Source organism: Clupea harengus, chromosome 16 (assembly GCF_900700415.2).
Source record: "Clupea harengus chromosome 16, Ch_v2.0.2, whole genome shotgun sequence".
Classification (NCBI taxonomy): Eukaryota; Metazoa; Chordata; class Actinopteri; order Clupeiformes; family Clupeidae; genus Clupea; species Clupea harengus.
In genome coordinates this window covers 8,891,026-8,917,064 of record NC_045167.1, presented here as the reverse complement: position 1 = coordinate 8,917,064, position 26,039 = coordinate 8,891,026, and the positions used below count along the sequence as shown (strand labels likewise).

The 26,039-nt window shown below is 42.1% G+C and overlaps 2 protein-coding genes across 2 annotated transcripts; both read left to right on the top strand.

Annotated features, from left to right (window-relative positions):
- Positions 1-410: 410 nt before the first annotated feature.
- LOC105893995 (mucin-6-like) lies at positions 411-19,193 on the top strand. The gene is made up of 14 exons (XM_031583378.1): positions 411-429; positions 5,661-5,699; positions 9,025-9,087; positions 9,950-10,210; positions 12,349-12,434; positions 13,184-13,328; positions 13,641-13,772; positions 14,023-14,143; positions 15,153-15,288; positions 15,757-15,943; positions 16,137-16,286; positions 17,762-17,856; positions 18,026-18,158; positions 18,946-19,193. Exons 1-14 carry the CDS (start codon positions 411-413, stop codon positions 19,191-19,193), a joined length of 1,815 nt encoding a protein of 604 aa, XP_031439238.1.
- Positions 19,194-19,701: 508 nt separating this feature from the next.
- Positions 19,702-22,009, top strand: LOC116224076 (intestinal mucin-like protein). Its single transcript, XM_031582722.1, has 5 exons — positions 19,702-20,001; positions 20,441-20,627; positions 20,849-21,065; positions 21,320-21,498; positions 21,895-22,009. Exons 1-5 carry the CDS (start codon positions 19,939-19,941, stop codon positions 21,966-21,968), a joined length of 720 nt encoding a protein of 239 aa, XP_031438582.1. The 5' UTR covers positions 19,702-19,938; the 3' UTR covers positions 21,969-22,009.
- The last annotated feature ends 4,030 nt before the right edge of the window (positions 22,010-26,039 follow it).

The window sequence follows — 26,039 nt, the reverse complement described above, 5'->3', positions numbered from 1 at the left end:
ATGGGTAGTGCCAAGAGCTCGCCTGGCCTGGCTTTGTTGGGTCCTTTCATATCCCTAAAGTGTGTGACTCTGGGTGTACCTGTAGGGGGGAACATACCACTCTCACTACTCAATGGCCTACACACACAGGACATACAGGACTATGAAAAAGCGATTTAAAAGGAAAAGAAAATACTATAAAATGACATTCACTAAAACCGTACAGGGGAACGTCTTTATCAGGCTGATTAAGGATGGCAATAGTCCTACTTACTCATTTTTGATTTCTTTGATGCAATCTGGTTTACAATAAATAATGTAACCAGATCCATACTTCCAGTGCTCTCTCGTTTGGGGGAAGTGGGTAGTCCCAAAGTTTGAAGTTTATTCTGTAACCTTTTCTGGGCAAAGAATTCCTGAAACAAGGGAAAATGACCACAAAACAAACAAGTTTAGGTAACAAAGAACTACTCGTCCCTGGCTCTTTTCTACCAGGAAATAGGCTCATTGTAACTAATTATTCCAAGTTTTACCCGTTGCTTCTTAGTGTCGTTTTTCATCATAATGCGGCTCCTGAAAACAAATTCATTAACATCAGATGAAAGACTCCATAGCTGAATAAGATTAAAATATATATCATATAGGTCAGATACTATCATGTCAAATGAAAAACATTCAGTGAAAATTGACTATCTTTAGCTTGCTGAATGCTTGGTCAGTAATAGGCTAAGTTAACATTTGCAAAATATCTAGCTACCTGGCTAGTTAGCTAGCTAAATAATAACTTACCGAGAACCTCCTACCCAATTCATGTTTGTTTGTTTTTTCAGTTGTGTAACCAGGTTGAATTATCAGTTTGATTAACCCGACTATAGAGTTACCGGTTAATAACTAATACAACACAGAGATACGGGGTAACTTTATCATGTTTTGTAAGATTGAATCTTAGCTAAGTATGTTCCGTTAAGCCTGTAATATTAGCATAAATACAGATAGACAGTTCAGTGTTGCCGCTTCACTTATGCGCGAGAGCACCCTCGAGGCAAGGGCATGCGCACTAGTTGTTTATTGTCAGTATGATAGCTTTTCGTCTGTCACAGAAAAGTACGTGTAACGGTAATTTGCGGAAACAAAAGTGGACAGCTTCGACGATAAGTTACTTGTACAAGAGGAATTCCTCGTCTGGATGCTATAATTGACCTTAGCTTGCAGTGGAAACAGGTTGTACTCTGCATCATTTGCCCTGCCAATCGGATTCTTTCGGAGGAGTTGCTAATCAAAACTAGATCACGGAAACGCAAGAAGTTCAAGATCCAATGCTATGTCGTAGTCTTGAGGGATTGCTGCCTACTCTCCTGTATATATCAAGACCTCAAAGCTATCGATGGTACCGTTTTAAAATATAGAATAAAACATTATATCTAGTTGTGTAGCAGGGAAATATGTCTAACATACTTCATGCAGCGACCGAAATGGAACCGGTCTGCATTCGGTGTGAAAACGCTGTACCCCATCATCTGCAAACAGATCAGCAAACGAAAAGATAAAAAGTTATTCTGTGTTAGGGAATGTTTGAGTGAATGTGTGTGATGTGCAATATGAGAATGAGATGTGTGTTTGTGAGGTGTGTAAGTGCATGCAAGACTTAAACTAACCCTATTAGTGTGTTTATTTGTAATGGGTTTTAGATTGTGTGTGACTCACCTGTGGTCACCTGAGACCAGGTGAGCTGACTGACTGTCCACAGGTGGCTGCAAGAGGGCGGAGTCCTGCAGCTGGAGAGGGCGTATCCTCTGTGCCAGGAGTCCACATGAGCAGAAGCACCCGAATAGGAGCTCCATGACCTTTATCCAAACAAGATACTCATACATACTCATACAGATACAGTCATATTTCAGTTTCATGTCATTTCATTCATATCAATCACGGTTTACTCAGGTCAGTTGGGTGTGAATTACTGGCCAGCTGACAACCTTCTTTCACATCAGTTGATCACTATTTTCAATGTTTATTTCTTGCCCTTTATCCATGTTCTATTACTTTTTTTAATTACTTAAGGGTATGAACTGTGCCATATAGTAAATAAACTTGCCTTTATCTAAATGTATACAATTCAGTGTGAAACGCAACTAAATCATGTTGTTTGATTTTATGCTTCCTGTGAATTACTCAGTCTATGGTCCATTCTGCTTGCTTTTCCTGATGGCCTTGTCGTTCATCTACTTTGCCAAAGCATTCCAGAGCGCCAACATGAAGAGCTCGGTCACTTAGATCAAGAGATGCTTCGACATACTGCTGTGGGCCACTCATGTATGAGTTGGATATACTGACAGAAGAACAGAAAAGTCCTTATGCAAGTGTAAATATATGAGGTGGTTTTACTGAAGGAAGAGCAGATTCCCTCGGCCTTGTTTCACTGAAAGAGCAGATGAAGCAACCTCACTTTCAGGACCTTAGACAGCCACGTATAAATATTCAGGACCCTGGACAGCGTCTGGTCAGGGTTCAGCACTGCTGTTGTGGAGCTCTGCTGATACAAACAGGGGCTGGGGAGGGGGAAGAGGAGAGACCTACCAGTCACTGTCAGTAGCAGACAATGTTATCTCAAAGCCAAACCCACTGTTTGACACAGCTATCAACAACCGAGAGAGAGAGAGAGAGAGGAGGGAGAGAAAGATAACAGCTCTCTGGAACACCAGTATGGATTTATTAATTTCATTTTATTTTTATTTGTGAAACCTCATCCCCAACCTCTCACTAACCCTTTCCCTCTGGCACACGCACACACACACAGACACATAAACACACAGACAGACACACACACACACATGATGGAAATTGATATTACCATTAATTTATATACTTACCATCGCATTGCAAGTATGTTCTCCTGTGTGTGTGTGTGTGTGTGTGTGTGTGTGCCATGTGTATTGACAGTCTGGGCACACCCCTGGGAAGCCACAACCATGGCCTATGCTAAGTAGGCCTCATGAATGTATGCTCTTGACACCCCAGCAGACATCCTGCCTGCCCTAGGTGGGGGGATACACATCATCTGTCCACCATCTTGCCTTTGTGTGCGTGTTCCGGAACCTTCCGTAGGAAGGTCACCTCCCCTTCCCAACCTTGACCTGTAAAAACATTCCCAATGTTGACCTATCACCCCAATGTAACCTCCCATGACTGACTAGTATTTAACCTGTAACACTGTGATGCCTTTTTAGTCTTTTGCCTGCCTCTACTTGATGTTGGAATTGACTCCCTGCAGGAGTACCTTGAGATACACCTCCAGAAATCTTTTATTCGCCTCGTGGTCTTTTGTCTAAAGTGTGTCGGCCTGATACCGGTCCCAACACATGGTCCTTCCACACACATACATACACACACACACACAAGATACAAACAAAAGCACATATCCACAACCCCACAGACACATTCACTCACTTACACACACACACACACACACACACACACACACACACACACACACACACACACACACACACACACACACACACACACACACACACACACACCTGTTGTACTCTCTGTGAGACAGCCTTGACTCAGTGTGTGTTTAAATGAGCGAGACAGACACACTCTAAAACAGAGGCACAGTGGGGCAGACTGGGGACGAAAGAGAGGCCGACAGGCAACAGCGGCTCGGTAGAGAAGCTGTCAGAAACAGTGTGCATCTGACAGAGACAGAAACAGACCAACAGTCATGGCATTGGCTTGTGGCAGAAGGGGAGGGAGAAGAAGGGGAGTGGAAACAATCAGGAACATGGCAGATTAAATCATACACGTATCAGGATGAGCATGCTAGCATACATGTGATAAATGTACACGCAATACATGTGGTAAATGTACATAATACATACAAACATAACATGGTATACAGTACATGACACATACAAAATTGATAGAGGATAGGGTGGGGAGAGAGCGTGGCATTTTTTTCCACATTTGATTGCAACTAAGTGTAATCTGTTTTATCCACAAAAACACAATGTGGTCATGACATACTGATCATTAAACGGCATTTATCTTTTGAAATACTATTTAGAATGACCTCACAAGTAAACTTGATAAAAAAGTGTATGTTTGTGTGTGTTTTAAGTCAGTGTTAACTGCACACACTGACAGGAGAGAGGATATTGGCCTCTCTGATCCACTGTGGCTATGTAAAGCGCATCTGAATGGGGACCCGTAGCAAAACACTTAACCTGCCAATGAAGCAATGCAGTGGCGGTTCTACACAGAGGCCTGGGGTGGCCCGTGCCCCCGTAGACATGTCCCTGGCCACCCCTGTGGCCACCCTGTGCTGACCAAATACAAAAATTATGAATTTATTATGATTTTACACCCGAGCGTCAAAAGCGGAACTAATGCGACGCAACGTTATACACAGGTAAATTAAAGCGGCGCACCCAAACACTGTAGTCTGCCAGGTGTGGTGCTCGTCGGTGAATGAGAGCTAGCAGCGTTCAGTGAGCAACGATAGTCAAATGAGATCGATCAAAATAAAAGTCGCTTATTAAAAATGATTTTTCAAAATAAAAGTTGCTTATTAGCCCCATGTTTCTTAAACTGTCAGAAATATTAATTTAATAGGAACACCAAAACGGGTTAAAAACGATTCACTGATGTTACAAAAGTATGACTAAACAGGCAATATTGCAATTATATTAAGAAACAGTAAAACACACCACAATCTGCTGATAAAAGGATTATGCCTTCATTAAAGTTGGTTGAACATGTTCAGAACACTGTAAAGGGTAAAATATGTTTAGCAGTAATTATTCTGGTCATTCACTGTGAAAGAACACTTGACACACAGATCACACAGGCAAAAAAGGATTATCTTCAATGCCAGGGTATTGCCATGTGACACGTATCAAACTTTTCTGATGAAACTAAGGATTGTGTCTCAATAAAAGGCGGGTGGAATATGTTCAGGACATTCCAAACATTAAATAGAATGTGTGAAGAAGTTGTGATTTACGTCACTGAGTGCTCCACAATACTTTAAACAGAGGCCTACACACAGGCGAAAATGCATTATCTTCAATGGCAGGGCCATGTGACACGTACCACACTTTGCTGATGAAACTAAAGATTGTGTCTCAATGAAAGGGGGTGGAATATGTTCAGGACACTCCAAACATTAAATAAAATGTGTGAAGTAGTTGTGATTTACGTCCCTGAATGCTCCACAATACTTTAAACATAGGCCTACACACAGGCGAAAATGCATTAACTTCAATGGCAGGGCCATGTGACACGTATAACACTTTGTTGATGAAACTAAAGATTGTGTCTCAATAAAAGTGGGGTGGAATATGTTCAGGACACTCCAAACATTAAATAAAATGTGTGAAGTAGTTGTGATGTACGTCCCTGAATGCTCCACAAGTTTGCTTCCTGACCCCAGGTGTCTGAGCAAATCCAGTGTGGGGACCTTTCCTTTGTTACCATGATAAGATTACCAATTTAGATATTATGCAGGCCAACTTTTGGTGGTCACAGCAGCTGCTTGATCATGAATCTTACAGGTTGTTAGGGAAACCAGACTCTAGAGACTCCTCCAGCCTACTTACACACAGGTAGACTCTCTAGGTGTGTGTGAATGAGGGACGTTTGGGACACAGGAATAATAATATGAGACAAAATCAGGACAGTTTTAAGTTTCACTGTTGCTTTATTCTCTCTCTCTATCTGTGTGTGTGTGTGTGTGTGTGTGTGTGTGTGTGTGTGTGCAGTGCCGCCGCTCCCATAACGCACCCTACGCGCTGTGCGTAGGGCACCAACTCCTGTGGGGGCACCAAAAAATAGGCAACTGAAAAATCATCATAGCTATAATAATTATAATGCCGATATTATTTCAGTATAGAAATATTAGGGACCTTTTAGGCATGTATATCACAAAACAGGCAGAAAAAGAGATATATTTAATTGCTTAAAAAAAGTTACGCTGGTGCCCCCCCCCCCCCACACTCAACTTCCCAAGCTTGCCGTGGGTGCCCTTTCCTATCTCAGTGGCCTGACGAACTTTGACAGTAGGCTAGGTCAGCTTTTCGAAAATGGCCTCAAAAAGACAACAGGAGTCAGGGGCAGACAAAAGAAAGATAAATAAATAAACTGCGAGATGATGCCCGTGCATCACTTTCAGGTAAGTCCATGTGTAATCATTGTTAAATACGGGAAATGTGCTGCTAATTTAATGGTTAGCCTATGCATACACCTCGAACTAGCTGACGTTATTGCTAATGTTAGCACACTCAAATATGTTATATGTTAGGTGCAAGTAGGGTTGCCAACCGTCCCGAATTGTCCGGGACATCCCGAAATATTATGGGTGATTTTGATTTGTCCCGTCAGGGACAGCTCCAGTCCCGTATTCCAATCACAGCCTTTTTTATTTGTATCCGTGAAAAGAGAAAAATATAACAGTTAAGTGTAATCTGTGCCCTGGAGACAAGCGCCTCTCAACTGCACTTGACTCCACAAGCATTTGTTACGCCAACACGAACAGGTGAAACTTGTAGCGAGAGATCATCATGCCTCGACTGAAGGACAGACTGCCCCAACTCAAATAGAGTATCTTAAATCAAATTAAATTGGAAGCTTGCACATTGACTACTGGTTGTTTTCATATTTCATATCAGCATTCTTTACACATAATGAACTGGTGTTAATATGTGTGAATATGAACTCATGAATATGAATTCGTTCATACGAAGTGTCACAGGCACCCATTATAATTGTAGAAGTTAAATCGAGGAGACTATAACATTAGCTAGATAACTAGCTATCATTTCATGCAAACGGAAATCTTCCATTTAAATCGTTTGTTATTAAAAGTTTCCTTAGCTAGCTAACCATAGCCTTAGCTAGATAACCATAGCAACCAGGAATTACAACTTTAGCTGCAAAGTTATGGATCTGGCAAGAGGTAAATAGCGCCCCCCCTTGACCCATCTAAAACAATGTTAAAACTATGGCCAGGCAGTGAACTGCAACCAGTCTGAGTTACATAGGACGTTGAGACAGAGACCCTGTTCGAAATGGGTTAAAATGCTGATTAACGAATGACGTTCTGACTCTGATTCTGATCGGAGCGCGGGCCCCAAATTGGGCAGCCTTGGTCTAATGCTATTTCAAGAAAACAACATGAAATTTGAGAGAAACTTGTAATAATTGTCATGACTATTACTATGAACAATACATCCAAGCAAGTACAGTAGTGGTTTGCCAAAATTACACTGAAATTAATAGGTTTATGGTATGGCTAATGAAACCTTGCGATTTTCATTATTGTTGGTCAGCTGTTGGCGCGCGCGCACACCTGGAAGAAAGTGTCCCTCACTTGGGGTTGAGGAAGTTGTTCTTTTTCGTTTTAATAAAATGTTAAACGGGCAGAAACAAACTTTTTTTCTCGGGGGGGGGGGGGGGGGGGCATCATAAAGGACTTATGCTTAGGGCACCAAAATGGCTAGCAGCGGCACTGTGTGTGTGTGTGAGACAGTGTTGTGCATGAATGCGTTCATTGAACACGTTCATTTTTATGAGAACGATGAACTGAACGCAACCTAATGACAAATAATGAATTTGAACGGTGCACACGTTCATATTATCTGAGGTCCGGCGCCACTGAGGTCTAGCTAAAACGTTACCGAATGTTTTCCTTCTCCTGAGGAGAGACGCTGTCTAAATCGAATTCGAATGCTTGCACCATGTCGTTGCTCAGTACCCCTATAATTTCTGCGATGTAGCCTGCCTAAGCTAAACCAACTAACTCGACTTCGCACTACGTTACCCATGAATCATCGCAAACACATTTTTACCAAACTAGCAACGTATTCCAAGACAACAGCTCTCGGCCTCATATAAAAATGGCAAGTGAAAGCGAAAACAGAGACGCAGACTCAGCGAGTACATCCGATGCACCTTATTATTATGTGCGGGATTTTTACACACTGTCTGATAAAGTTTCCGACAGTAAAAATCTCACCTTTCTGTGCAAATGATGTCCTTCTGAAAAATTAGCAATAATTTAAAACATTGAGTTTAGGAAATGATAGCCTACATAGGTCTATGAAGTGCAGTTTATAGCAAGGGGTAGTAATGGATAACGTTTTCTTAAAAAAAAAAAACAGGTTAAGTCTTTCATTCTCACGTCCCACCTTAAAACTATGAACTAGTTCAGAATTTAAATGGTGAACTATGAACGTGAACTATTCATGTTTACTTGTATGAACTGAACTAGTTCATGAGAGGTGTGAACTTGCACAACACTGGTGAGAGAGAGAGAGAGAGAGAGAGTTTATCCCTGTCTGTGTGTGTGTGTGAGAGGGCTTTTTGGGACACAGGGACAATAATGTGAGAAGAAATCAGAACAGTTTTAAGTTTCATTGTTGCTTTATTCTCTCTGTCTGTGTGTGTGTGTGTGTGTGAGAGAGAGAGAGAGATGGTGTGTTTGAGACTGTGTGGTGACTTGCCCAGGTATGTAAAAGCATTGTCTTGTGAATAGAAAGGATGAATGATTGAGTGTTTAATCTCTGGTTCACTTCCTCATGTTGCTCTTCACACGTGAGTAGCAGGCTATATAAAAAGGTCAGGTCAGCAGCTGAGATGCACTCATCCAGCTGAGGGGCCGTCCGTGAGGAAACATGCATACAGGTGTGCACACAAGTGTGATTCTCCTCACCTTATGGAGGACTCTGGGGCTCCTGACAGGTACGGGCTCATTTCTGGTTCATGGGACAGGTACAGGTGCACTAGGAAGACATCATGTGAAGGTTGTATCCACTAATGCAACATAGCCTACCAAACCTGGACTTGATTAAATACTTTGCACTCAGACAAGAGGTAATGGGAACAGAGCTATAGAGTTCTGATACCCTTTGGAGCATTTGTGATTCTGCATAGTTAGCCTGTGTGCTGGTGGGACTGTGTTGTTCAGGTCTTTGAGTGGTTCCGGTAGATTTTGACTGACCCTGCTGATACTGTTGAACCTAACCCACTCATTGGTTCTCTCGTCAGGTCTAAGTATACGTGCACCTGAGGTCTACTTCTACGAGATGGCTCCAGAGAGATTCAATCAAAGTGAGTATTACACTTTTACCGGCAACATATGACACATAGTTGGTAGGTTGGAATAGAATATAATACATGATTCAAATTACATGATGCCTTAGACTGGAAAACATGAATCAAAGAGAAAGATTGCATAGCAAAGAGTGCATAACTCTAAGGATGTAAGATGCACTACATGTACTGAGGAGGATGAAAAGTAAAGGATGTTCTGACACTCTTCTGTTCATATTTATGTCTTTTTATGTCATATTTAAGGAGATGATTACACGTTATGTGTACTGTATTTTGAAATTAGAACTTCATTATTGGGGGTACGTGTTTAGATTTTCGTTTCTTCAGTCATTCGTTTTTTAAAGAGCTTTTCATTTTCCAATGTGTGAATGGGGTCATCACTATGGGTTTTATTTCATTTTTGAACAAAGAAAGCCGACACATTGAGCTTGTATGGTGGCTAGCTGCCTGTAGAGATTTTAAAATGCACCTCTTTTCAGCTCATATGTATACACCTCTGACCAAACACACACACACCCACACACACACACACGAACACGCACACCACACACACACACACACCACATACACACACACACACACACACACACACACACACACACACACACACACACACACACCACACATACACACACACACACACACACACACACACACACACACACACCACACATTCACACACACACCACACATACACACACACACACACACACACACACACACACACTACACACACACACACACACACACACACACACACTCACACACACACACACACACACACATACACACACACACACACACACACACGCACATACACTACACACACACACACATCCACCCTGACTTGTGTGTGCAGGAGAGTGTAAGACATATGGAAGTGGCGTGGTGCAGCCCTTTAATGGGAGCGCTTACCATGTGAGGACGTCCTGCTCCGTCACCCTCCTCCACTTCACCCACCTGGGTGTCGACTGTGACATCACCATCCAGCGAGGGCTCAGCGGACTGCTGACCCGCGTCGAGGCCGTCGTCAACAAAATCAGAACCGTCGTTCTGGATGGAACCATTGCTGTGGAAAACCACAGGTTTGGACTCTCACCCAGCAGCCATAGAGCCTTAGGTCACAGACTTACAGACCGGCTCCTTTACCACAGTCACTCTATGGAATACATACATACTTTTCCTCACACATTGAAACACCAATTGTACTTACAGTTTTTCTCGATTGATTACATTCAAAAACTGGAACTTATGGCACAATGACCACAACCTGTAACTCATGTGCCAACTCCCTAAACCAGGGGTTTTCAACCGGGGGTCCGCGGCCCCCTGGTGGTCCGCGATAGCATCGCAGGGGGTCCGCGACATGATGAGCCTATGTTTATCAGTTCACCATTGATTTTACATTTTTTTATGAATTCGTTTTGATATTTCAACACATTTCCAGATTGCTCTTGAATATCGTGAAAAATAAAACAAGCTGATAATAATATAAAGGAGATTCACGCTGACAGAATGTAGCCTTGCACCTATCCAGTCTATGGTAGCCTGTGCTTTGCTAATGTTAATGCATTGCGTCCCTAACGTCACGCCATACGCATATTATTCATAACGTACAGTCTTGCGCGCAAAGTTGACAAGCATCTGCATAGCCTACGTGTACTTTTGAAGTTTAGTTGAAAAAGTAATACTTTTGGTGAAGGACTGAAGTTATCTACTGTCCTTAGCTAACACTTCGTTCTAACGTCGAGTTAACTGGTCAGAAGCACCAATGGATCGGTTTTTAGTGAGGAGAGTGACAGAGGGACAGGCTGCCACGACAGAGGGACAGGCTTCCAACAAAGCTACACATTCACAGGATACAGGGAAACAAATTCAAAAAAGAAAAAGAAAACACAATGAGGAATACATCAAATACGGATTTACAGTGACGACAGACAGAGTAGGAGAGGAGGTACCAATGTGTTTCGTGTGTTCAACATTACTGTCAACTGAAGCCATAAAGCCGTCGAAACTATTGCGGCATATGGAGACGCATCACGTTTTCTTGAATGCCAAGCCTATTGAGTACATGCAACAGATGTTGCGTGATTTTCATATGACTTAAGTTCTGGATAAGTTGCCAGACAGAATTTCCAGAGCTTGCTCCAAATGCAATGGTGTCTTTTGCCCTTTCAAATACCTGTATGGGAGCGTTTTTTCTACACTGGCGTACTTGAAGAATAAGTACAGGGCAAAGCTTGAACCAGAGAATGATATGAGACTGTCGCTTTCTACCATTTCGCCACGAATAGACCGGCTGTGTGGACTTCACCATGCCCAGATATTACACTGACAGGTCTCCCCTCTCTCCATGCACGCACACACGCACGCACACAAACACACGCACGTTCGCGCGCAGGCACATGAGTGGGCCGTGGATTACTTTCTGGTCAGAATGGTGGTCCCTGGGACAAAACCAGTAGAAAACCCCTGGCTTACACACATGAAGCATGCCTCGTTTTCTCAAAACTCTAAACACAAATCCCTAAACCACTCACACAAAATTCAACAACATTCACAACACTGTGTAGGTCTGTTTCTGATAGCACATTGTCAATATTGTCTTGAGCTAGAACAGGATGCAGTAGTTTTTTGTCCTTTTTTATTTTACATTTTTCTTTCTTTTTTTTGTTGACTGTACTGGCCTATATCCTATTGTTTGTTCTGTGCAAATCATTTACACATTCATTTGTGTTTGCTGTGATGTATAGGCTACAGCACTTTTGGAAAAAATAAAGAAATATTTTAGTTGTTACTGTATATTTGTGTGTTGTTTTATATTTGCGTAAAAACATTATACAGTTATATTTTACTACAGGAGTAAGCGTATAGTAACATAATGTTCCTGATAAGGCCTTCATACTGGTGTTTTCCCATTTCATAGTAGTGTTTTCCATTGAGCACATCAGTGTTCAATCGATGCTTAGAATGTCTACTCATATAATGGGCTGTGTTTGTCATTAGAAAACAAAGTACCCTTTTGAGGTGACATAACACTGTTTTGAAAGCAAAGTTGCCTTTTGCAGGATATATAAAGGGTTTTGCATTTTGTGTGAGTGGTTTTGGGATTTGTGTTTAGAGTTTTGAGGAAACGAGGCATGCTTTCAAAAAATGTGTGTTAGCAATCGAGAAAAACTGTAAATTCCATTCAATGTACATAAAGTTGTTTTGTTTCAGAAAGGTGTTGTAACTGTGTTCTTCTCGCCTCTAATCCAGCCAATCCTCCTCAGTTAATCTCTGAAGCAGTGCTTGAGGATGACACTTGTGTGGTAGAGGACTCGCTTGAGGACATCAACAACATGGTACGCGTGTGAACTTTCTACTGATATTTACCCTCATAACTAAATCAATCCTTTGTTTTGGTGTGTGTGTGTGTGTGTATGAATGTCTGTGTGTTTGTCAGACATAATAAACAAAAGCAACACTAAAAAAGGTTCTACTGCCTCACATTACACATACTCAGACAGGATCGGGAAAAACATAATAACACAGCGATGACTTGGGCACCAGAAGGGAAGAGAAAGAGAGGAAGACCAAAAACCACATGGAGGCGTACAGTGGAGAAGGAGCGGAGAGAAGCGGGTTGGAAATCATGGGACGAGGCACGAGTGACTGCAGCGGATAGGAAGAGATGGAGAGAATCTGTGGAGGCCTTATGTGCCACAAGGCATGCAAGAGACTAGAGAGCTTCACACACACACACACACACACACACACACACACACACACACACACACACCAAATTAAATACCCTGAGACGTGCCTGTATAAAATACAAAAAGAACAAATTAAACTATCAGCTTTCACTTATTGAAATCAGGCAGTGTTTCAGGCAAAACTGTAAAGGAGGACTTCTCTGCTCTGGTCAGTCAGGTGTGCATAACTAAGCCTTCACTAGTTGATGTGAAGCAGTGTTTCAGGTAAAGTGTTTCATGAGTAGACCTCTCAGCCTGGCTGCTCTGCTCTGGGCACTAAACTGTACCCTCAGGTGAGGCTCAGCTCAGGTGAGACTCAACTCAGGTGAGTCTGCTCTCTCTCCTACCTCCTGCAGGTGTGTGGCGAGTTCATGTCTCACGCCGTGTACTGCCTGGCGTCCGAGGCAATGGCCTACTTCTACCTGTGTGGAAAGAACGCCTACGGCCATGCAGGTAGCTCTCACGTCACCTGTCCGTTCTTCTGGGACATTGCTCTGAGGTGTGGGCCTGCCAGCATCCTCTGGAATGTTTGGAGAGAGGTCACCCAATGCCGTGAGTACCTACCATCAATTAATCAAAGTGTTAATAATTTAGTTGCAGATATTGTTTGCCTACCTCTGAGGAGGGCTCTTTGGCTTGCCCAGACAGGAGAGAGCACACAAGCGTTTAAAGGCACTACAAGAATGGAAAAAAAGCTGTGGCAAGTAGAGTCATTGGTGGAATCAATGCTGTCCTGTCCTGTCAATCAAACAGCTAAATAGACGAGGCGTTATGTCATCATCCCCATCCGTCTGTGTCTCCTGTCCTCTCTAGCCGAGCCGCAGTGTCCAGGGCAGCTGACCTATGAGGAGCTGGGAAATGCCTTTATTCCCACCTGCTCCAACCCCACACCCACACCCAGAGCCAGTGACCAGGACATGACCAGCACCTGTGTGTGCCCCCAAGGTCAGAGGTCAAGCAGTCTGGGCTCAGCTAATGTTGTCTTCTAAGAGGACATGTCTCGGTTGCACCATAGTTTTACCAAATTCTACAATCATCTGTTGTGGGAAACTTGTTAATTATTGATAATACCGTTTTCAATTCCTATAAATGTTACCAAGAAATGATTATTACTGCGCAAAGAGTGAATTTACATGACTGTTCTGAACTCAAACAATGCTATTCCATACATATCTGACACATCTATTAACCACAGGTCAGGTGCTGAATGACCGTGCCTCAGGCCACTCCTGTGTGAGTGTGGAAGAATGTCCCTGTGTGTACGGCAGCAGCAGTTACCCTCCAGGATCCTACAGACGAACGAAATGCCAAACATGGTGAGGAGCTAGTGTGGCATTCAGGAACCAAAGGGTCTAATATTTAGCAGAGACTTTTATCCAAAAAGACTTACAAAGACATAATGGGGAGGTAGGGTAACCTAGAGTACACTTTCATCCCATCAATTCTGTAGTACAGGGGTTTTTAACCGGGGGTCCGTGGCCCCCTGGTGGTCCGCGACGGCATTGCAGGGGGTCCGCGACATGTTTATGAGTTCACCATTGAATTTTTTTATTTTTATAAATTCGCTTTGATATTTCGAACGCATTTCCAGATTATGCAGAATATGTGCGCGGGGGGAGGGGGCGTGGTGACGGCGGTTAGTGATCTACCCTTATAACTGAACATATTTAATGTTATAGGCAGAATATCTGTGCATGGCGGCGGCTCGCGATGTACCCTGATAATTTCACATATAATATCTGTGCAGGGGGAGGGGGCGTGGTGGCGGCTAGCGATGTACCCTGATCATTTCACATACCGGTATTTAAGTGTTATAGGCAGAATATCTGTGCGGGAGGAGGGGGCGTGGCGGTTACAAACACTCACGCGCGTGCAGGCACATCAGTGGGCCGCGAATTACTTTCTAGTCAGAATGGTGGTCCCTGGGACAAAACCAGTTGAAAACCCCTGCTGTAGTACATGCTAATTTTATCCGTAATATTTAAAAACGAATTAAGAAATAACAAAATTCTGCCTCCCCTTCCTTCCCAGCTGCTCTGCCCCAATGTAACCTGCATTGTGTAGATGAGCACAGCCCCGTGTTAATAGCTCATATCATTAGTTACAACTGCTAACGTTACCTGAGACCTGTCTGTAGCTGTTTTTTGGGATTGTGAGATTTACGGTTGTTTATTATTGTGTGGTCTATTTATTACTATTTAACTTTTTTTTTGTTGTGTTATGTGAAGCACCTTGAGCTGTATATGATATATGAAAAATGCCTGGAATAAGTGTCACTTATTAAGTGTCACTACTTTCTCTCTCCCTCAATTTAATCTCTGCCAGTTATCGTGTGAATGGGAAGTGGCAGTGCTCAGAAGACATTTGCCCTAAAACATGCTCCATTGAGTCCAAGTTTGTGACGTCTTTTGATGGTAAACACTTCAGGCTTCCAGGCAAATGCACATATGTGGCAGCCAAGGTCAGTGGGACACTTAAACCTTAATTTTGTAAATATGCTGGAGCTCTGAACTTAAAAGTAGTTTGTTAAAGATACAGTGTGCAATTCAAATCTAATAAACTTTTTGTCAGATTCAGTGAAATGAACAAAAAAAACGTCCATAAACAAATATACATTTTGTCTCATTTGTACTGTGCAGGGTTTGAACTGGACACTGACAGTTCACTTTTCTGAGAGAGCCATCAAACTACAGAGGGTGGAGTTTAAGATACACCACGTAAGTTGAGGATGACTTTCTCACATTATCATAATTTCCCACCTTTGTCGAGTCTAAATTCCCCTTCTTTTGTGTTGTTCAGGAGAGCTATATCTTCTCGGAGTCAAGGGTGATGTTTCAGAATGAAAAGATCAGAGACCTTCATCAAACTGGTGGGAGAAGGGATCTTCATGTCTGTCTATCTAATGTAATACAATGTATTTCAACATGAGTGGTATGATCTGATCTGTAAAATCATCCAAATGTCTGGATGTTTTTCAGCGTTAGTCACCGTATTCTGGCAGTCCTCCATGTATGTCCAGGTCCAAGTCCTCTCAGGCCTCAGTATTCAAGTGCAAATGTCCCCAGAAATTCAAGTCTACTTGTCTTTGGCCGAACAGCATAGTGGAACAACTGAAGGTAAATAATTATCTTCATTTTCTGTATCAGTTAGTTATTGGTATCAGTATATCACTTACAGTCATGGTTATCGTAAATATTATGTGGCAAATGACTTGGGGAAGTAATTGAGTATCTTGAATGATTTCTTGTTCAGTGATATCATAAACCTTCCTAATCTCACTGTCTCTGCTGGGCTTTGTGTCTGTGGCAGGGCTTTGTGGGAACTTTAATGGAGACTCCAGTGATGATTTTACCACCAGTAGTGGAATTGTGGAGAACTCGGCTGAACCTTTTGCCCTCTCCTGGTCCGTGGAGAGCTGTGTGCATGACATCCCTGACATCTGCACAAACGTGGACAACAGTGCCTATTCTATTCTACTCTACTCTAATCTACTCTACTTATAATGCAGTGTAGTGTAGTATTGTTTAGTATAGTGTAGTATAGATTAGTATAGTATAGTGAAGTATAGATTAGTATAGTATAGTATAGATTAGTATAGTATAGTGAAGTATAGATTAGTATAGTGAAGTATAGATTAGTATAGTATAGTATAGATTAATATAGTATAGTGAAGTATAGATTAGTATAGTATAGTGAAGTATAGATTAGTATAGTATAGTATAGATTAGTATAGTATGGTGAAGTGTAGATTAGTATAGTATAGTATAGATTAGTATAGTATAGTGAAGTATAGATTAGTATAGTGAAGTATAGATTAGTATAGTATAGTATAGATTAGTATAGTATAGTGAAGTATAGATTAGTATAGTATAGTATAGATTAGTATAGTATGGTGAAGTATAGATTAGTATAGTATAGTATAGATTAGTATAGTATAGTGAAGTATAGATTAGTATAGTGAAGTATAGATTAGTATAGTATAGATTAGTATAGTATGGTGAAGTATAGATTAGTATAGTATAGTGAAGTATAGATTAGTATAGTATAGTGTAGTATAGATTAGTATAGTATAGATAGATAGTATAGAGTATAGATTAGTATAGTATAGTTTAGTATAGATTAGTATAGTATAGTGAAGTATAGATTAGTATAGTATAGTGTAGTATAGATTAGTATAGTATAGTTTAGTATAGATTAGTATAGTATAGTGTAGTATAGATTAGTATAGTATAGTGAAGTATAGATTAGTATAGTATAGTGAAGTATAGATTAGTATAGTATAGTTTAGTATAGATTAGTATAGTATAGTGAAGTATAGATTAGTATAGTATAGTGAAGTATAGATTAGTATAGTATAGTTTAGTATAGATTAGTATAGTATAGTGAAGTATAGATTAGTATAGTATAGTGAAGTATAGATTAGTATAGTATAGTTTAGTATAGATTAGTATAGTATAGTGAAGTATAGATTAGTATAGTATAGTGAAGTATAGATTAGTATAGTATAGTGAAGTATAGATTAGTATAGTATAGTGAAGTATAGATTAGTATAGTATAGTTTAGTATAGATTAGTATAGTATAGTGAAGTATAGATTAGTATAGTATAGTTTAGTATAGATTAGTATAGTATAGTGTAGTATAGATTAGTATAGTATAGTGTAGTATAGATTAGTATAGTATAGTGTAGTATTGATTAGTATAGTATAGTTTAGTATAGATTAGTATAGTATAGTGTAGTGTAGTGTAGTGTAGCATAGTATGGTGAAGTATGGTGTAGTATAGTAAAGCATTTCCATAGCAGGATTTAACCTTGGTCTTATCTGTTTAATTGATCATGTTGGAGTCAGGGTGGTTAATAGAAATATTAGCTGTATTAGTTCACCTGCTACTTCTCTGCTTGTCCCCTTATGTCTCCATGTGTGCTTTACTGTAGAAATATTTGCTGATGAGCACTGCAACCAGCTGAGGGATCCTAATGGGATCTTTGGCTCCTGCCACAGTTATGTACCCTATGACCAATATTATCAGGTGTGTCTGACGAAAGGGTACAGTTTTGCAGACAGACAACTGCAGAAGATTTTAATAATGTAATTTTAATCTATGTAAAAATATGTCAAATACAGAAGTTTTTAATAACATTTCTGACTTGAATGTATGTAAAGAAATAGTAATAATATATTGTGCTTTTTGATGTCAGGCCTGCATCAGCAAAACATGCCAGTGCCACTCGGAGCTTCAGTCGTGTCTCTGTGTTGCCCTTGGCAACTACGCCAAAGCCTGTGCTTCTGTAGGGGCCTTTGTGGGAGACTGGAGAACAGTAACCAACTGCAGTGAGTCTTTCTTGGACACAAACATCAGTAACACAGATAATGCCATAATATATCATGCTCTCCACAGATCTGTTGGCACTATTATTATATTTCTAAAGTGTTTGTATTATACTGTTGGCTACATTCTACATCAAACATGTGTAATCCCTCGTTAATGTATTGTCACAATACCAAGAATCACAAGGAAGGAGGTTAAAACAAGGAAGGGCTTTGTGAAAATTCAGGATAAATGTGAGGGTTTCCAATTAAAGACCTTCCTTCATGCCCTTCATTCCTTGATAGATTAAATGATTAAAGCTTTTCAGAGGAAATATTTGGAAGCATGCTTGGACCCCTGTGAGAAGACAGAGAGAGAGAGAGAAACACACACATAGTTACAGTGATACAGGGTTTGGAAGCATGCTTTGGACGTGTACACACACAGTTACAGGGATACAGGGTTTGGAAGCAGGCTTTGGACCCCCTGTAAGAAGAGAGTCCTGATTACAGCATGGACTGATGACTGTTGAGTCTCATTGCTTTGAAACTGATAGTACACTCCTCAACACTTTAACACAGCAGTAACGATGTGTGAGTGTGTGTGCGTGTGTGTGTGTGTGTGTGTGTGTGTGTGTGTGTGTGTGTGTGTGTGTGTGTGTGTGTGTGTGTGTGTGTGTGAGTGTGTGTGTTTGTATGTATGTTTGTCTGTGTGTATGTATACGTGTGTTTGTGCATGTATATGTGTGTTTGTGTGTATGTGTGTGTGTGTGTAAATATGTCTCTGTGTGTGTGTGTGTGTCTTCCTCAGCGGTGACGTGTATGACCAACCAGGTGTTTGACTACACCACACGGGTGTGTAACCGCACCTGCCGCTCGCTGGCGGGACGTGACCCCACCTGTGACCTGGAGGCGGAGCCTGCGGAGGGCTGCGGTTGTCGGGAGGGCACTTACCTTAACGACCACAGCAGCTGCAGCCCCCGATCGCATTGCCCGTGTCACCACATAGGGGGCGCCACACCACCGGGACCAGTGGTCATTGACGGGCGGGCATGGTGAGTGGACGAAGACCACGGGCTCAGGAGAGGAGGGGAGAGAGGGAACCTGATAATAGAATTTTTTTACATACTTTTTATTGGTTTTAGATCAAATAGAAAAACTTTTAAAGAGAGTTATTCAAGGATAGACTCAGGCATATTGGTTGGATGGGGGTGGGTTAAGGTTGGACAAAATGCTTACCTGTGTGATTAAGGCTATTTATGATCGCCATCAGCCATGCATTAGTCAAATTGCTTTTGTGTTTCTCTCACCAGCTCTATGTCAGTGCCGGGACGTGTTGAGAAACGAAAGCTGGATGTGTGGAGAGAGGTGGACAGAGGACTGTTTCAACAAAGAGTGTCGTGATGGACAAATCACCATGACACAGGTCACATGTCCAAAGAGACCAGAGCCAGTCTGCCCTCGAGGTCAGGTGACCAGGGTTCGGGAGGGATGCTGTCAAACTGACAGGTGTAACTGTGAGTACTACTAAACACTTTCATCACACTATACCTACAGCTCTGCATTCATTTCGTATCTTCATTTCTATTCTATTTTTTAACAAAAGAGCCTTTTGTCTAGCCTATTTTACAAGTGTAACTGTATCAGCCAGATTCATCTGACTGTCTTACTATCTACTTCTAATTTTCAGGTCTATGTGTCATTTTATCAACAAATTATTTAGTGAGTTATTCTTTTCAGTCCTGTCTTGACTGGTTTCTGGTGGAGTCACACCTTTTCCTCTGTCAAAGTTTCATCTGTCTTCATGATGAAGTTCCGCAACCACACCGTCTCCCTCAGCATCCTGTCGTCTGAGAGCAGAGTGGAAGTATGTACTCAACATAAAATTAACCATCATGCACTAAAAATACATGCACGTATACTTACCACGGTAGCAACATGTTACATTAACAACAGCATAAACCATCATGCACTATCCCTTCTGTGCGCTACTGTTTTACTGTAAGTGAAGGATGTTTACTTATAAAACAACGTGATATTGTATATTAAGCATTAACATGTGTTCAGCACAAACTTCCGAAAATGGGAAGTATAAGAACGGCAAACTCACGCTTCTTTAGTGTATATGACTTATTGCACACTACAAGTCGTGCAGGTCTGCGGTTACAGCAACCCTGGTGTGAATGTCTTACTTTCAATAGCATGAGTCTGTTCACTTACAGTATATGTAATATTACATAGAAGCCTACACATGATGTGACGCAAACACTTCCACTAAAGCCCTGCATGCTCCTGTCCCATCTCAGGCCACCCTGAACCAGATGCCGGTGCGGCCCCCATACGAGGAGCAGGGGATCCGCTTTGAGACCACCGGATTTATGGTGTCCGTCTACATCGAAGAGATCCGCTCCTATGTCTCATTGACGCCCTCAAACACACTGGTCATCACCCTGGCGATGGAGCACTTCCAGAATAACACGGAGGGGCAGTGTGGTGGGTATCCAAGGGAGGCTCCAGCAGCGACAGACACACGGCACACACTGCATGGGCACTGATGTGTGGGGAGCTTTTAAACATGGCATTAACCTTTGGCCAATAATAGTCTGGGGACACTGAAAAGCCTTTAGAAATGGAGAAAGATATGTTTTCAACATAATTTGTTTATGTGTGTGTGTTTAAGCGTGTTTATGTTTGTTTGTGTGTGTGCAATGCAGGTGAGTGTGGAGGCAGCTCTTGTTTGCGCCCTAGTGGTAAGAGAGAGAATGACACCTGCTGTGCAAAGACAGCAAGTGACTGGATCTACCCCGACCCCCACAAGCCCTACTGTGCCTCTTCACACGGAAACGTGCCCTGCGACACTCTCCTTCCAACACCGCCCCCCTGCAAACCACCCCTCCATGCCTCTGATATCTGCGAGATCCTCAGACACCCGTAAGACCCACTACCCAGGCCAATGAACACTTAACATATAGCAACATGTTATATTAACCACAGCATAAACCATAATGCAATGTCCCTTCTTTAAGATGTCTGACATGTGCATTACCGTTTTACTGTAAGTGAAAGATGTTTACTGATCAAACAAAGTGATACTGTGGGTCAATGCTGCCTCACATTGTGTGAGTGTGTGTGTGTGTAAATGTGTGTAGAACTCCCTCAACATCTTTGTCTGTCTCTCACGTCAGTGAGTTCCAGCCATGTGGAGCGGTTGTGAATCTGGATGTTCTGGTGCATAGCTGCAAGTCTGATGTCTGCCTTTCTGGACTCTCGAACATGTCTTGCTCTGTGTTCGCTCAGGCCGCTGAGGCGTGCAAGAAAGCAGGCTTCTGTGTGGAGTGGCAACACCTCACCAACGGCACCTGTAGTAAGTGCCCTCTCATACACACACACACACACATATGCACAAACATACACATGCACATACGCAGACACACATACACTCACACACACACACACAAATGGACGCATACATGCAACTTAACATCTTATACTGTAAGTGGAATATGACTGCAACACTAAATGGATACACTAGAGGGAGCTATAACACTTTGAGACGTGCACTACTATAAAACATCAGTAGTGTGATTAATGTGGCTTACAGTACACACCAGGCATTTTCTATGTGCATTTGTCCTTATGTCAGCAAGGGTCAGGAATGGAATAAGCAAGGGTTAGGCAAGGGGTGATGGTACAACTCATAGTGAATGAGATCATGGTCTTATTCACATCCCTGATACAGTGTATCCTGTTTCATTTTCAGACATACAATGTCCAGGTGGGATGATGTACCACGAATGCCAAGGCCAACTGGATGACTACTGCAGTGGAAGGTGAGGTTGAGTCCGACAAAGCTAAGAACGAGTCAGAGATGGAGGATGGGGGGGAGAATGAATGAATGAATGAGTCAAACAATGAATTAATGAATGAGTCAAATAATGAATGAAAGAATGAGTCAAATAATGAATGAAAGAATGAGTCAGAGAATGAATGAAAGAAGGAGTGAGTGAATGAATGAGAGAATGAGTCAGTGAATGAATGAAAGAATGAGTCAAATAATGAATGAAAGAATGAGTCAGAGAATGAATGAAAGAATGAGTCAGAGAACAGGGAAGAGGATGGGGGAGAGAGAAAGAATGAGAGAAGGATTTAAAGAACAAGTGAGAGAGAACATGAGAGAACGAGTGAGAGAGAACAATAGAGAACGAGTGAGAGAGAACATGAGAGAACGAGTGAGTGTATAAGAGGATAGTTGAAAGAAAAGAATGACAGAATGCACGAGAGAATGAATGAGAACTACTAGTACACAAACTAGTACACCTACAGGACACCAAAGTTAATAAGTGTGTGTGTGTGTGTGTGTGTGTGTGTGTGTGTGTGTGTGTGTGTGTGTTTGTGTGCATCTGCAGGAGCTTCGTGTCTGGGATGAGCATCACTGCTGTTATACATGTAAGTGGGGGCCAGCTGGTGAATGTGGGGGGCTTATTTCCTCTACTCTTTTCCAAAAGGTCATCTGATAGGTTTGATGTCATTCATTATCTACCCATTTAAGGAAGGCAGAGGTATGGCTCTACTGTAAAGGTAAATTTATAGTCCAGGCGATAAGTGTCACTCAACAAAAATGAAGAGGGTTTGGCAACGGCATAGCACATAGCAACTGGCTTAGAACAGAACATGTCATTTCTATGGCAACTCAGCTACCTAGCTAACTTACAACAATTAACTTTACAGCTGATACTGCTAGCTACCTAGGATGTCAAAAATATGAACTAGACAGATAGCCGTATACATGTCAACAAGACAAAACATCCATCAAATCCCTTCTCATCCAGTCAGACAAAAACGTTCAACCCTTTCACAGTTTTTGTTGTGCTCGACAAGCTTGGGACACTCTAGCAGACACATACCGACACTTGTCGTCTGGAGTGGGAATTCTTTTTGCACTATAAATTGGCCTTATCAGAGCCATCCAGAGCAAGCAAACAGCAAACACAACAAGCAAACACAGTGGCAAAAAAAAACTTTTAACAGGAAGAAACTACAGAAGGTACCGTCCCCAATTCAGGTGAAAGGTTGTTGATATTAGAGCTCAACAGCCAATCAAATTTTGATGAAGCAACATGTTGATTGGCTGGAATAGTGTATGGCTCAGACTGAGCCACTTGGTCTGTTTCCCATTTAGAGCACCAGGACTGTACAGGATCCCTGGAGTACACATGCACAACAAACACTTATAAGACTGTGAGGAACAATTTGCTGAAATTGACAAACAGTGTAAAGTGTATATTGCGGATTGTAAAGGGGGAATTCTTCTAGCTGAGCCTGGACAGGAACAGGGATAGGGAGTTTATTGGTCAGTTTTTGAGTGGCACCTCAAGAGCATCCACTCATCCTCTCGTCCACCAGGTAACCACACCTGCGCCCTGCGTCTCACCCGGGTGAAACTGACAGTGGGCTCCTGCTTCACCTCCGTGCAGCTGCCCACCTGTGAGGGACAGTGTGAGGATCGCTCCAGGTGAGGTTGACTCACACCATGTCATTATGTGTGAGGGGTGTTAGTGAGTGTTTGAGTGAATGTGAGTGATGTGCAATATGAGAGTGAGATGTGTGTTTGTGAGGTGTGTAAGTGCATGCGAAACTCATGTGCGGACTATTAGTGTGTTTATTTGTGATGGGTTTTAGATTGTGTGTGACTCACCTGTAGTCACCTGAGGCCAGGTGAGCTGACTGACTGACCACCTCTTTGTCCACAGGTGGCAGCAAGAGGGCGGAGTCCTGCAGCTTGAGAGGGCGTGTCCTCTGTGCCAGGAGTCCACCTGGGAGGAGCGTGTGGTCGACCTGACGTGTGGACACAAGCCGACTCCTTTCAATTACAGACACATCACTTCCTGCCACTGTGACACCGGCTCCGTGCACACATCAGCAGAAGCGCCCATGTAGGAGCTCCCTGACCTTGTCATTTCATTCATATCAATCAAGGTTAATTCAGGGCAGGGTGTGAATAACTGGCCAGCTGACAACCTACTTTCACATCAGTTGATCACTACATAGTGTTTATTTCTTGCACTTACATTTCTTTTCATGTTCTTTTTTTAATTACTGAAGTGTATGAACTGAGCCATAAAGTAAATTAAAAAAATCTCGCCTTTATCTAAATGTATACAATTCAGTGTGAAACCGCAGCTAAATCATGTTATCTCTCCATGTAAATTACCCGCTATGTTGTTTGATTTTATGCTTCCTGTGAATTACTCAGGTGTATGGTCCATTCTGACTGATTGGTATTTAAGGCTGGGTGTTTTGGCCTTCTAGAGACGTTTAAGGTCACAAAGTTGAAGATGTTGAATGTTATGCTGTAGGGGATGTCTACTACTGCTTTGAGGTTTTTTTTCTGCAAGTGAGCAACCTTGCATTCATCTCACGGAAAGAATACCAGAGATGCTGGTAGTTCACTTCTGTGGAGCTGTCCCAATGGGAGCCATTCTATAGGTATTTGAAATAAAGATCTGTGTCAATCAAATGAAAATGTTTAATTGTATTAGTTGTCATTAGTTGTCAGTAATTTACCGCAGTGCTTACTCCTTTAGGCTGATAGCTTGGGGAAGGTGGTGTGGGCGATTTTAAAGGAAAAATTCAGCTCTTAAGTGGCAAAGAAAAAATTATCTCACCGTTTCAAAACTATTTGAATAATACTTTGATAATTGTTCTAATCTTTTCATTTTGTTTTTGTTCTGAAAACCAAGTTCTGTTCTAGTTGTGCCTATGTTAGATGATATGAAGCGTAAATGGCCTCCCTGAGTGACTTTACTCTCTTGTCTGACTGGTACACCACAGAGATCAGTTCTGGTCTAGTCCAGTCTGGTCTGCCATGGTTTTGGTTCTCCCGTATAGCATAAAGTCTCTCTTTGTGTTTGTGTGTGACATCGTGTGTGTGTGTGTGTGTGTGTCTGTGTGTGTTGTTGATTAGAGGTTAAATGACCATTTGAAAATTATCTAAATGATATACAGGCCATCAGTTAAGTTTTCCTTGAGAAAAGTAAATCACATTAAGAACTCAAAGGGTCCTGGAGTGCAAATGGTGACACACCCTTTTGTCAGTGTTTCAGTGCAGACATAGCTTAAGATACTGGGTATGGCAGCCATTTCCTCACAGATTGACATGATGGTGACTCTTTTTCAATAGCAGATATTTTAATCTGTTCTACACGTGCTGGTATCTTCACCGCTCCCTTAGGTTGGACTCGGACACCCACAGGCTCACAGCTGCAGCAGTGTAGTGGGGCTCCGGGCCTCTCCCTAAATTATACTGACGGAGGAAAAACAGAAAATACAACTCGCACCAGAGGACAGAATCTAACTTCAGTGCAGTTCACTCTCCCTCTCTCTTCCACACACACACACACACACACTTCACACACACACACACACACACACAGAGGTTCATTAACAGGCCCTTTGTGAACCCAGCTCCCAGCGGGCTGCGAGTGTATAACCACAGGGGTGGCACAAAGCCCAGCTGAATACACTACAGTTGAGTAACACACACTCTGTAAGGACACACACACACACACACACACACACACACACAGAGAGACACAACTGAGCTTCAGAAACCAACTCAGCAATATTCTTACATGTGCACACCTACATAGATACAGTAAAAACACTTACTGCATCAGACACGCCACATGTGTTGATGTGTGTGTACTTGGCATTTGAAAGATTTCTGTAAATGTGTTTGTGGGTGAGAGAGTGTAATATGTGTGTGTGCATGAGTGTGTAGAGGAGAGAGACGTAGAGAAAGGCGAGAGAGGAGTCTTTTTGTGCAAGCGTGTGTGTGTTTGTATGTGTGGGAGTGTGTATGTGTGCGAGGATATTATATATACGTAACTGCTCTACACTGGAACA

Bases quoted from the DNA above. Each gene is read 5' to 3' on its own strand.
- LOC105893995 (XM_031583378.1), top strand. The intron at 12,435-13,183 runs GTACGCGTGTGA...TACCTCCTGCAG, and splicing joins TTGAGGACATCAACAACATG to GTGTGTGGCGAGTTCATGTC. The intron at 16,287-17,761 runs GTGCCTATTCTA...GCTTTACTGTAG, and splicing joins CTGCACAAACGTGGACAACA to AAATATTTGCTGATGAGCAC.
- LOC116224076 (XM_031582722.1), top strand. From the start codon at position 19,939: ATGATGAAGTTCCGCAACCACACCGTCTCCCTCAGCATCCTGTCGTCT. The intron at 21,066-21,319 runs GTAAGACCCACT...CTCTCACGTCAG, and splicing joins TGCGAGATCCTCAGACACCC to TGAGTTCCAGCCATGTGGAG. The intron at 21,499-21,894 runs GTAAGTGCCCTC...TTTCATTTTCAG, and splicing joins CCTCACCAACGGCACCTGTA to ACATACAATGTCCAGGTGGG.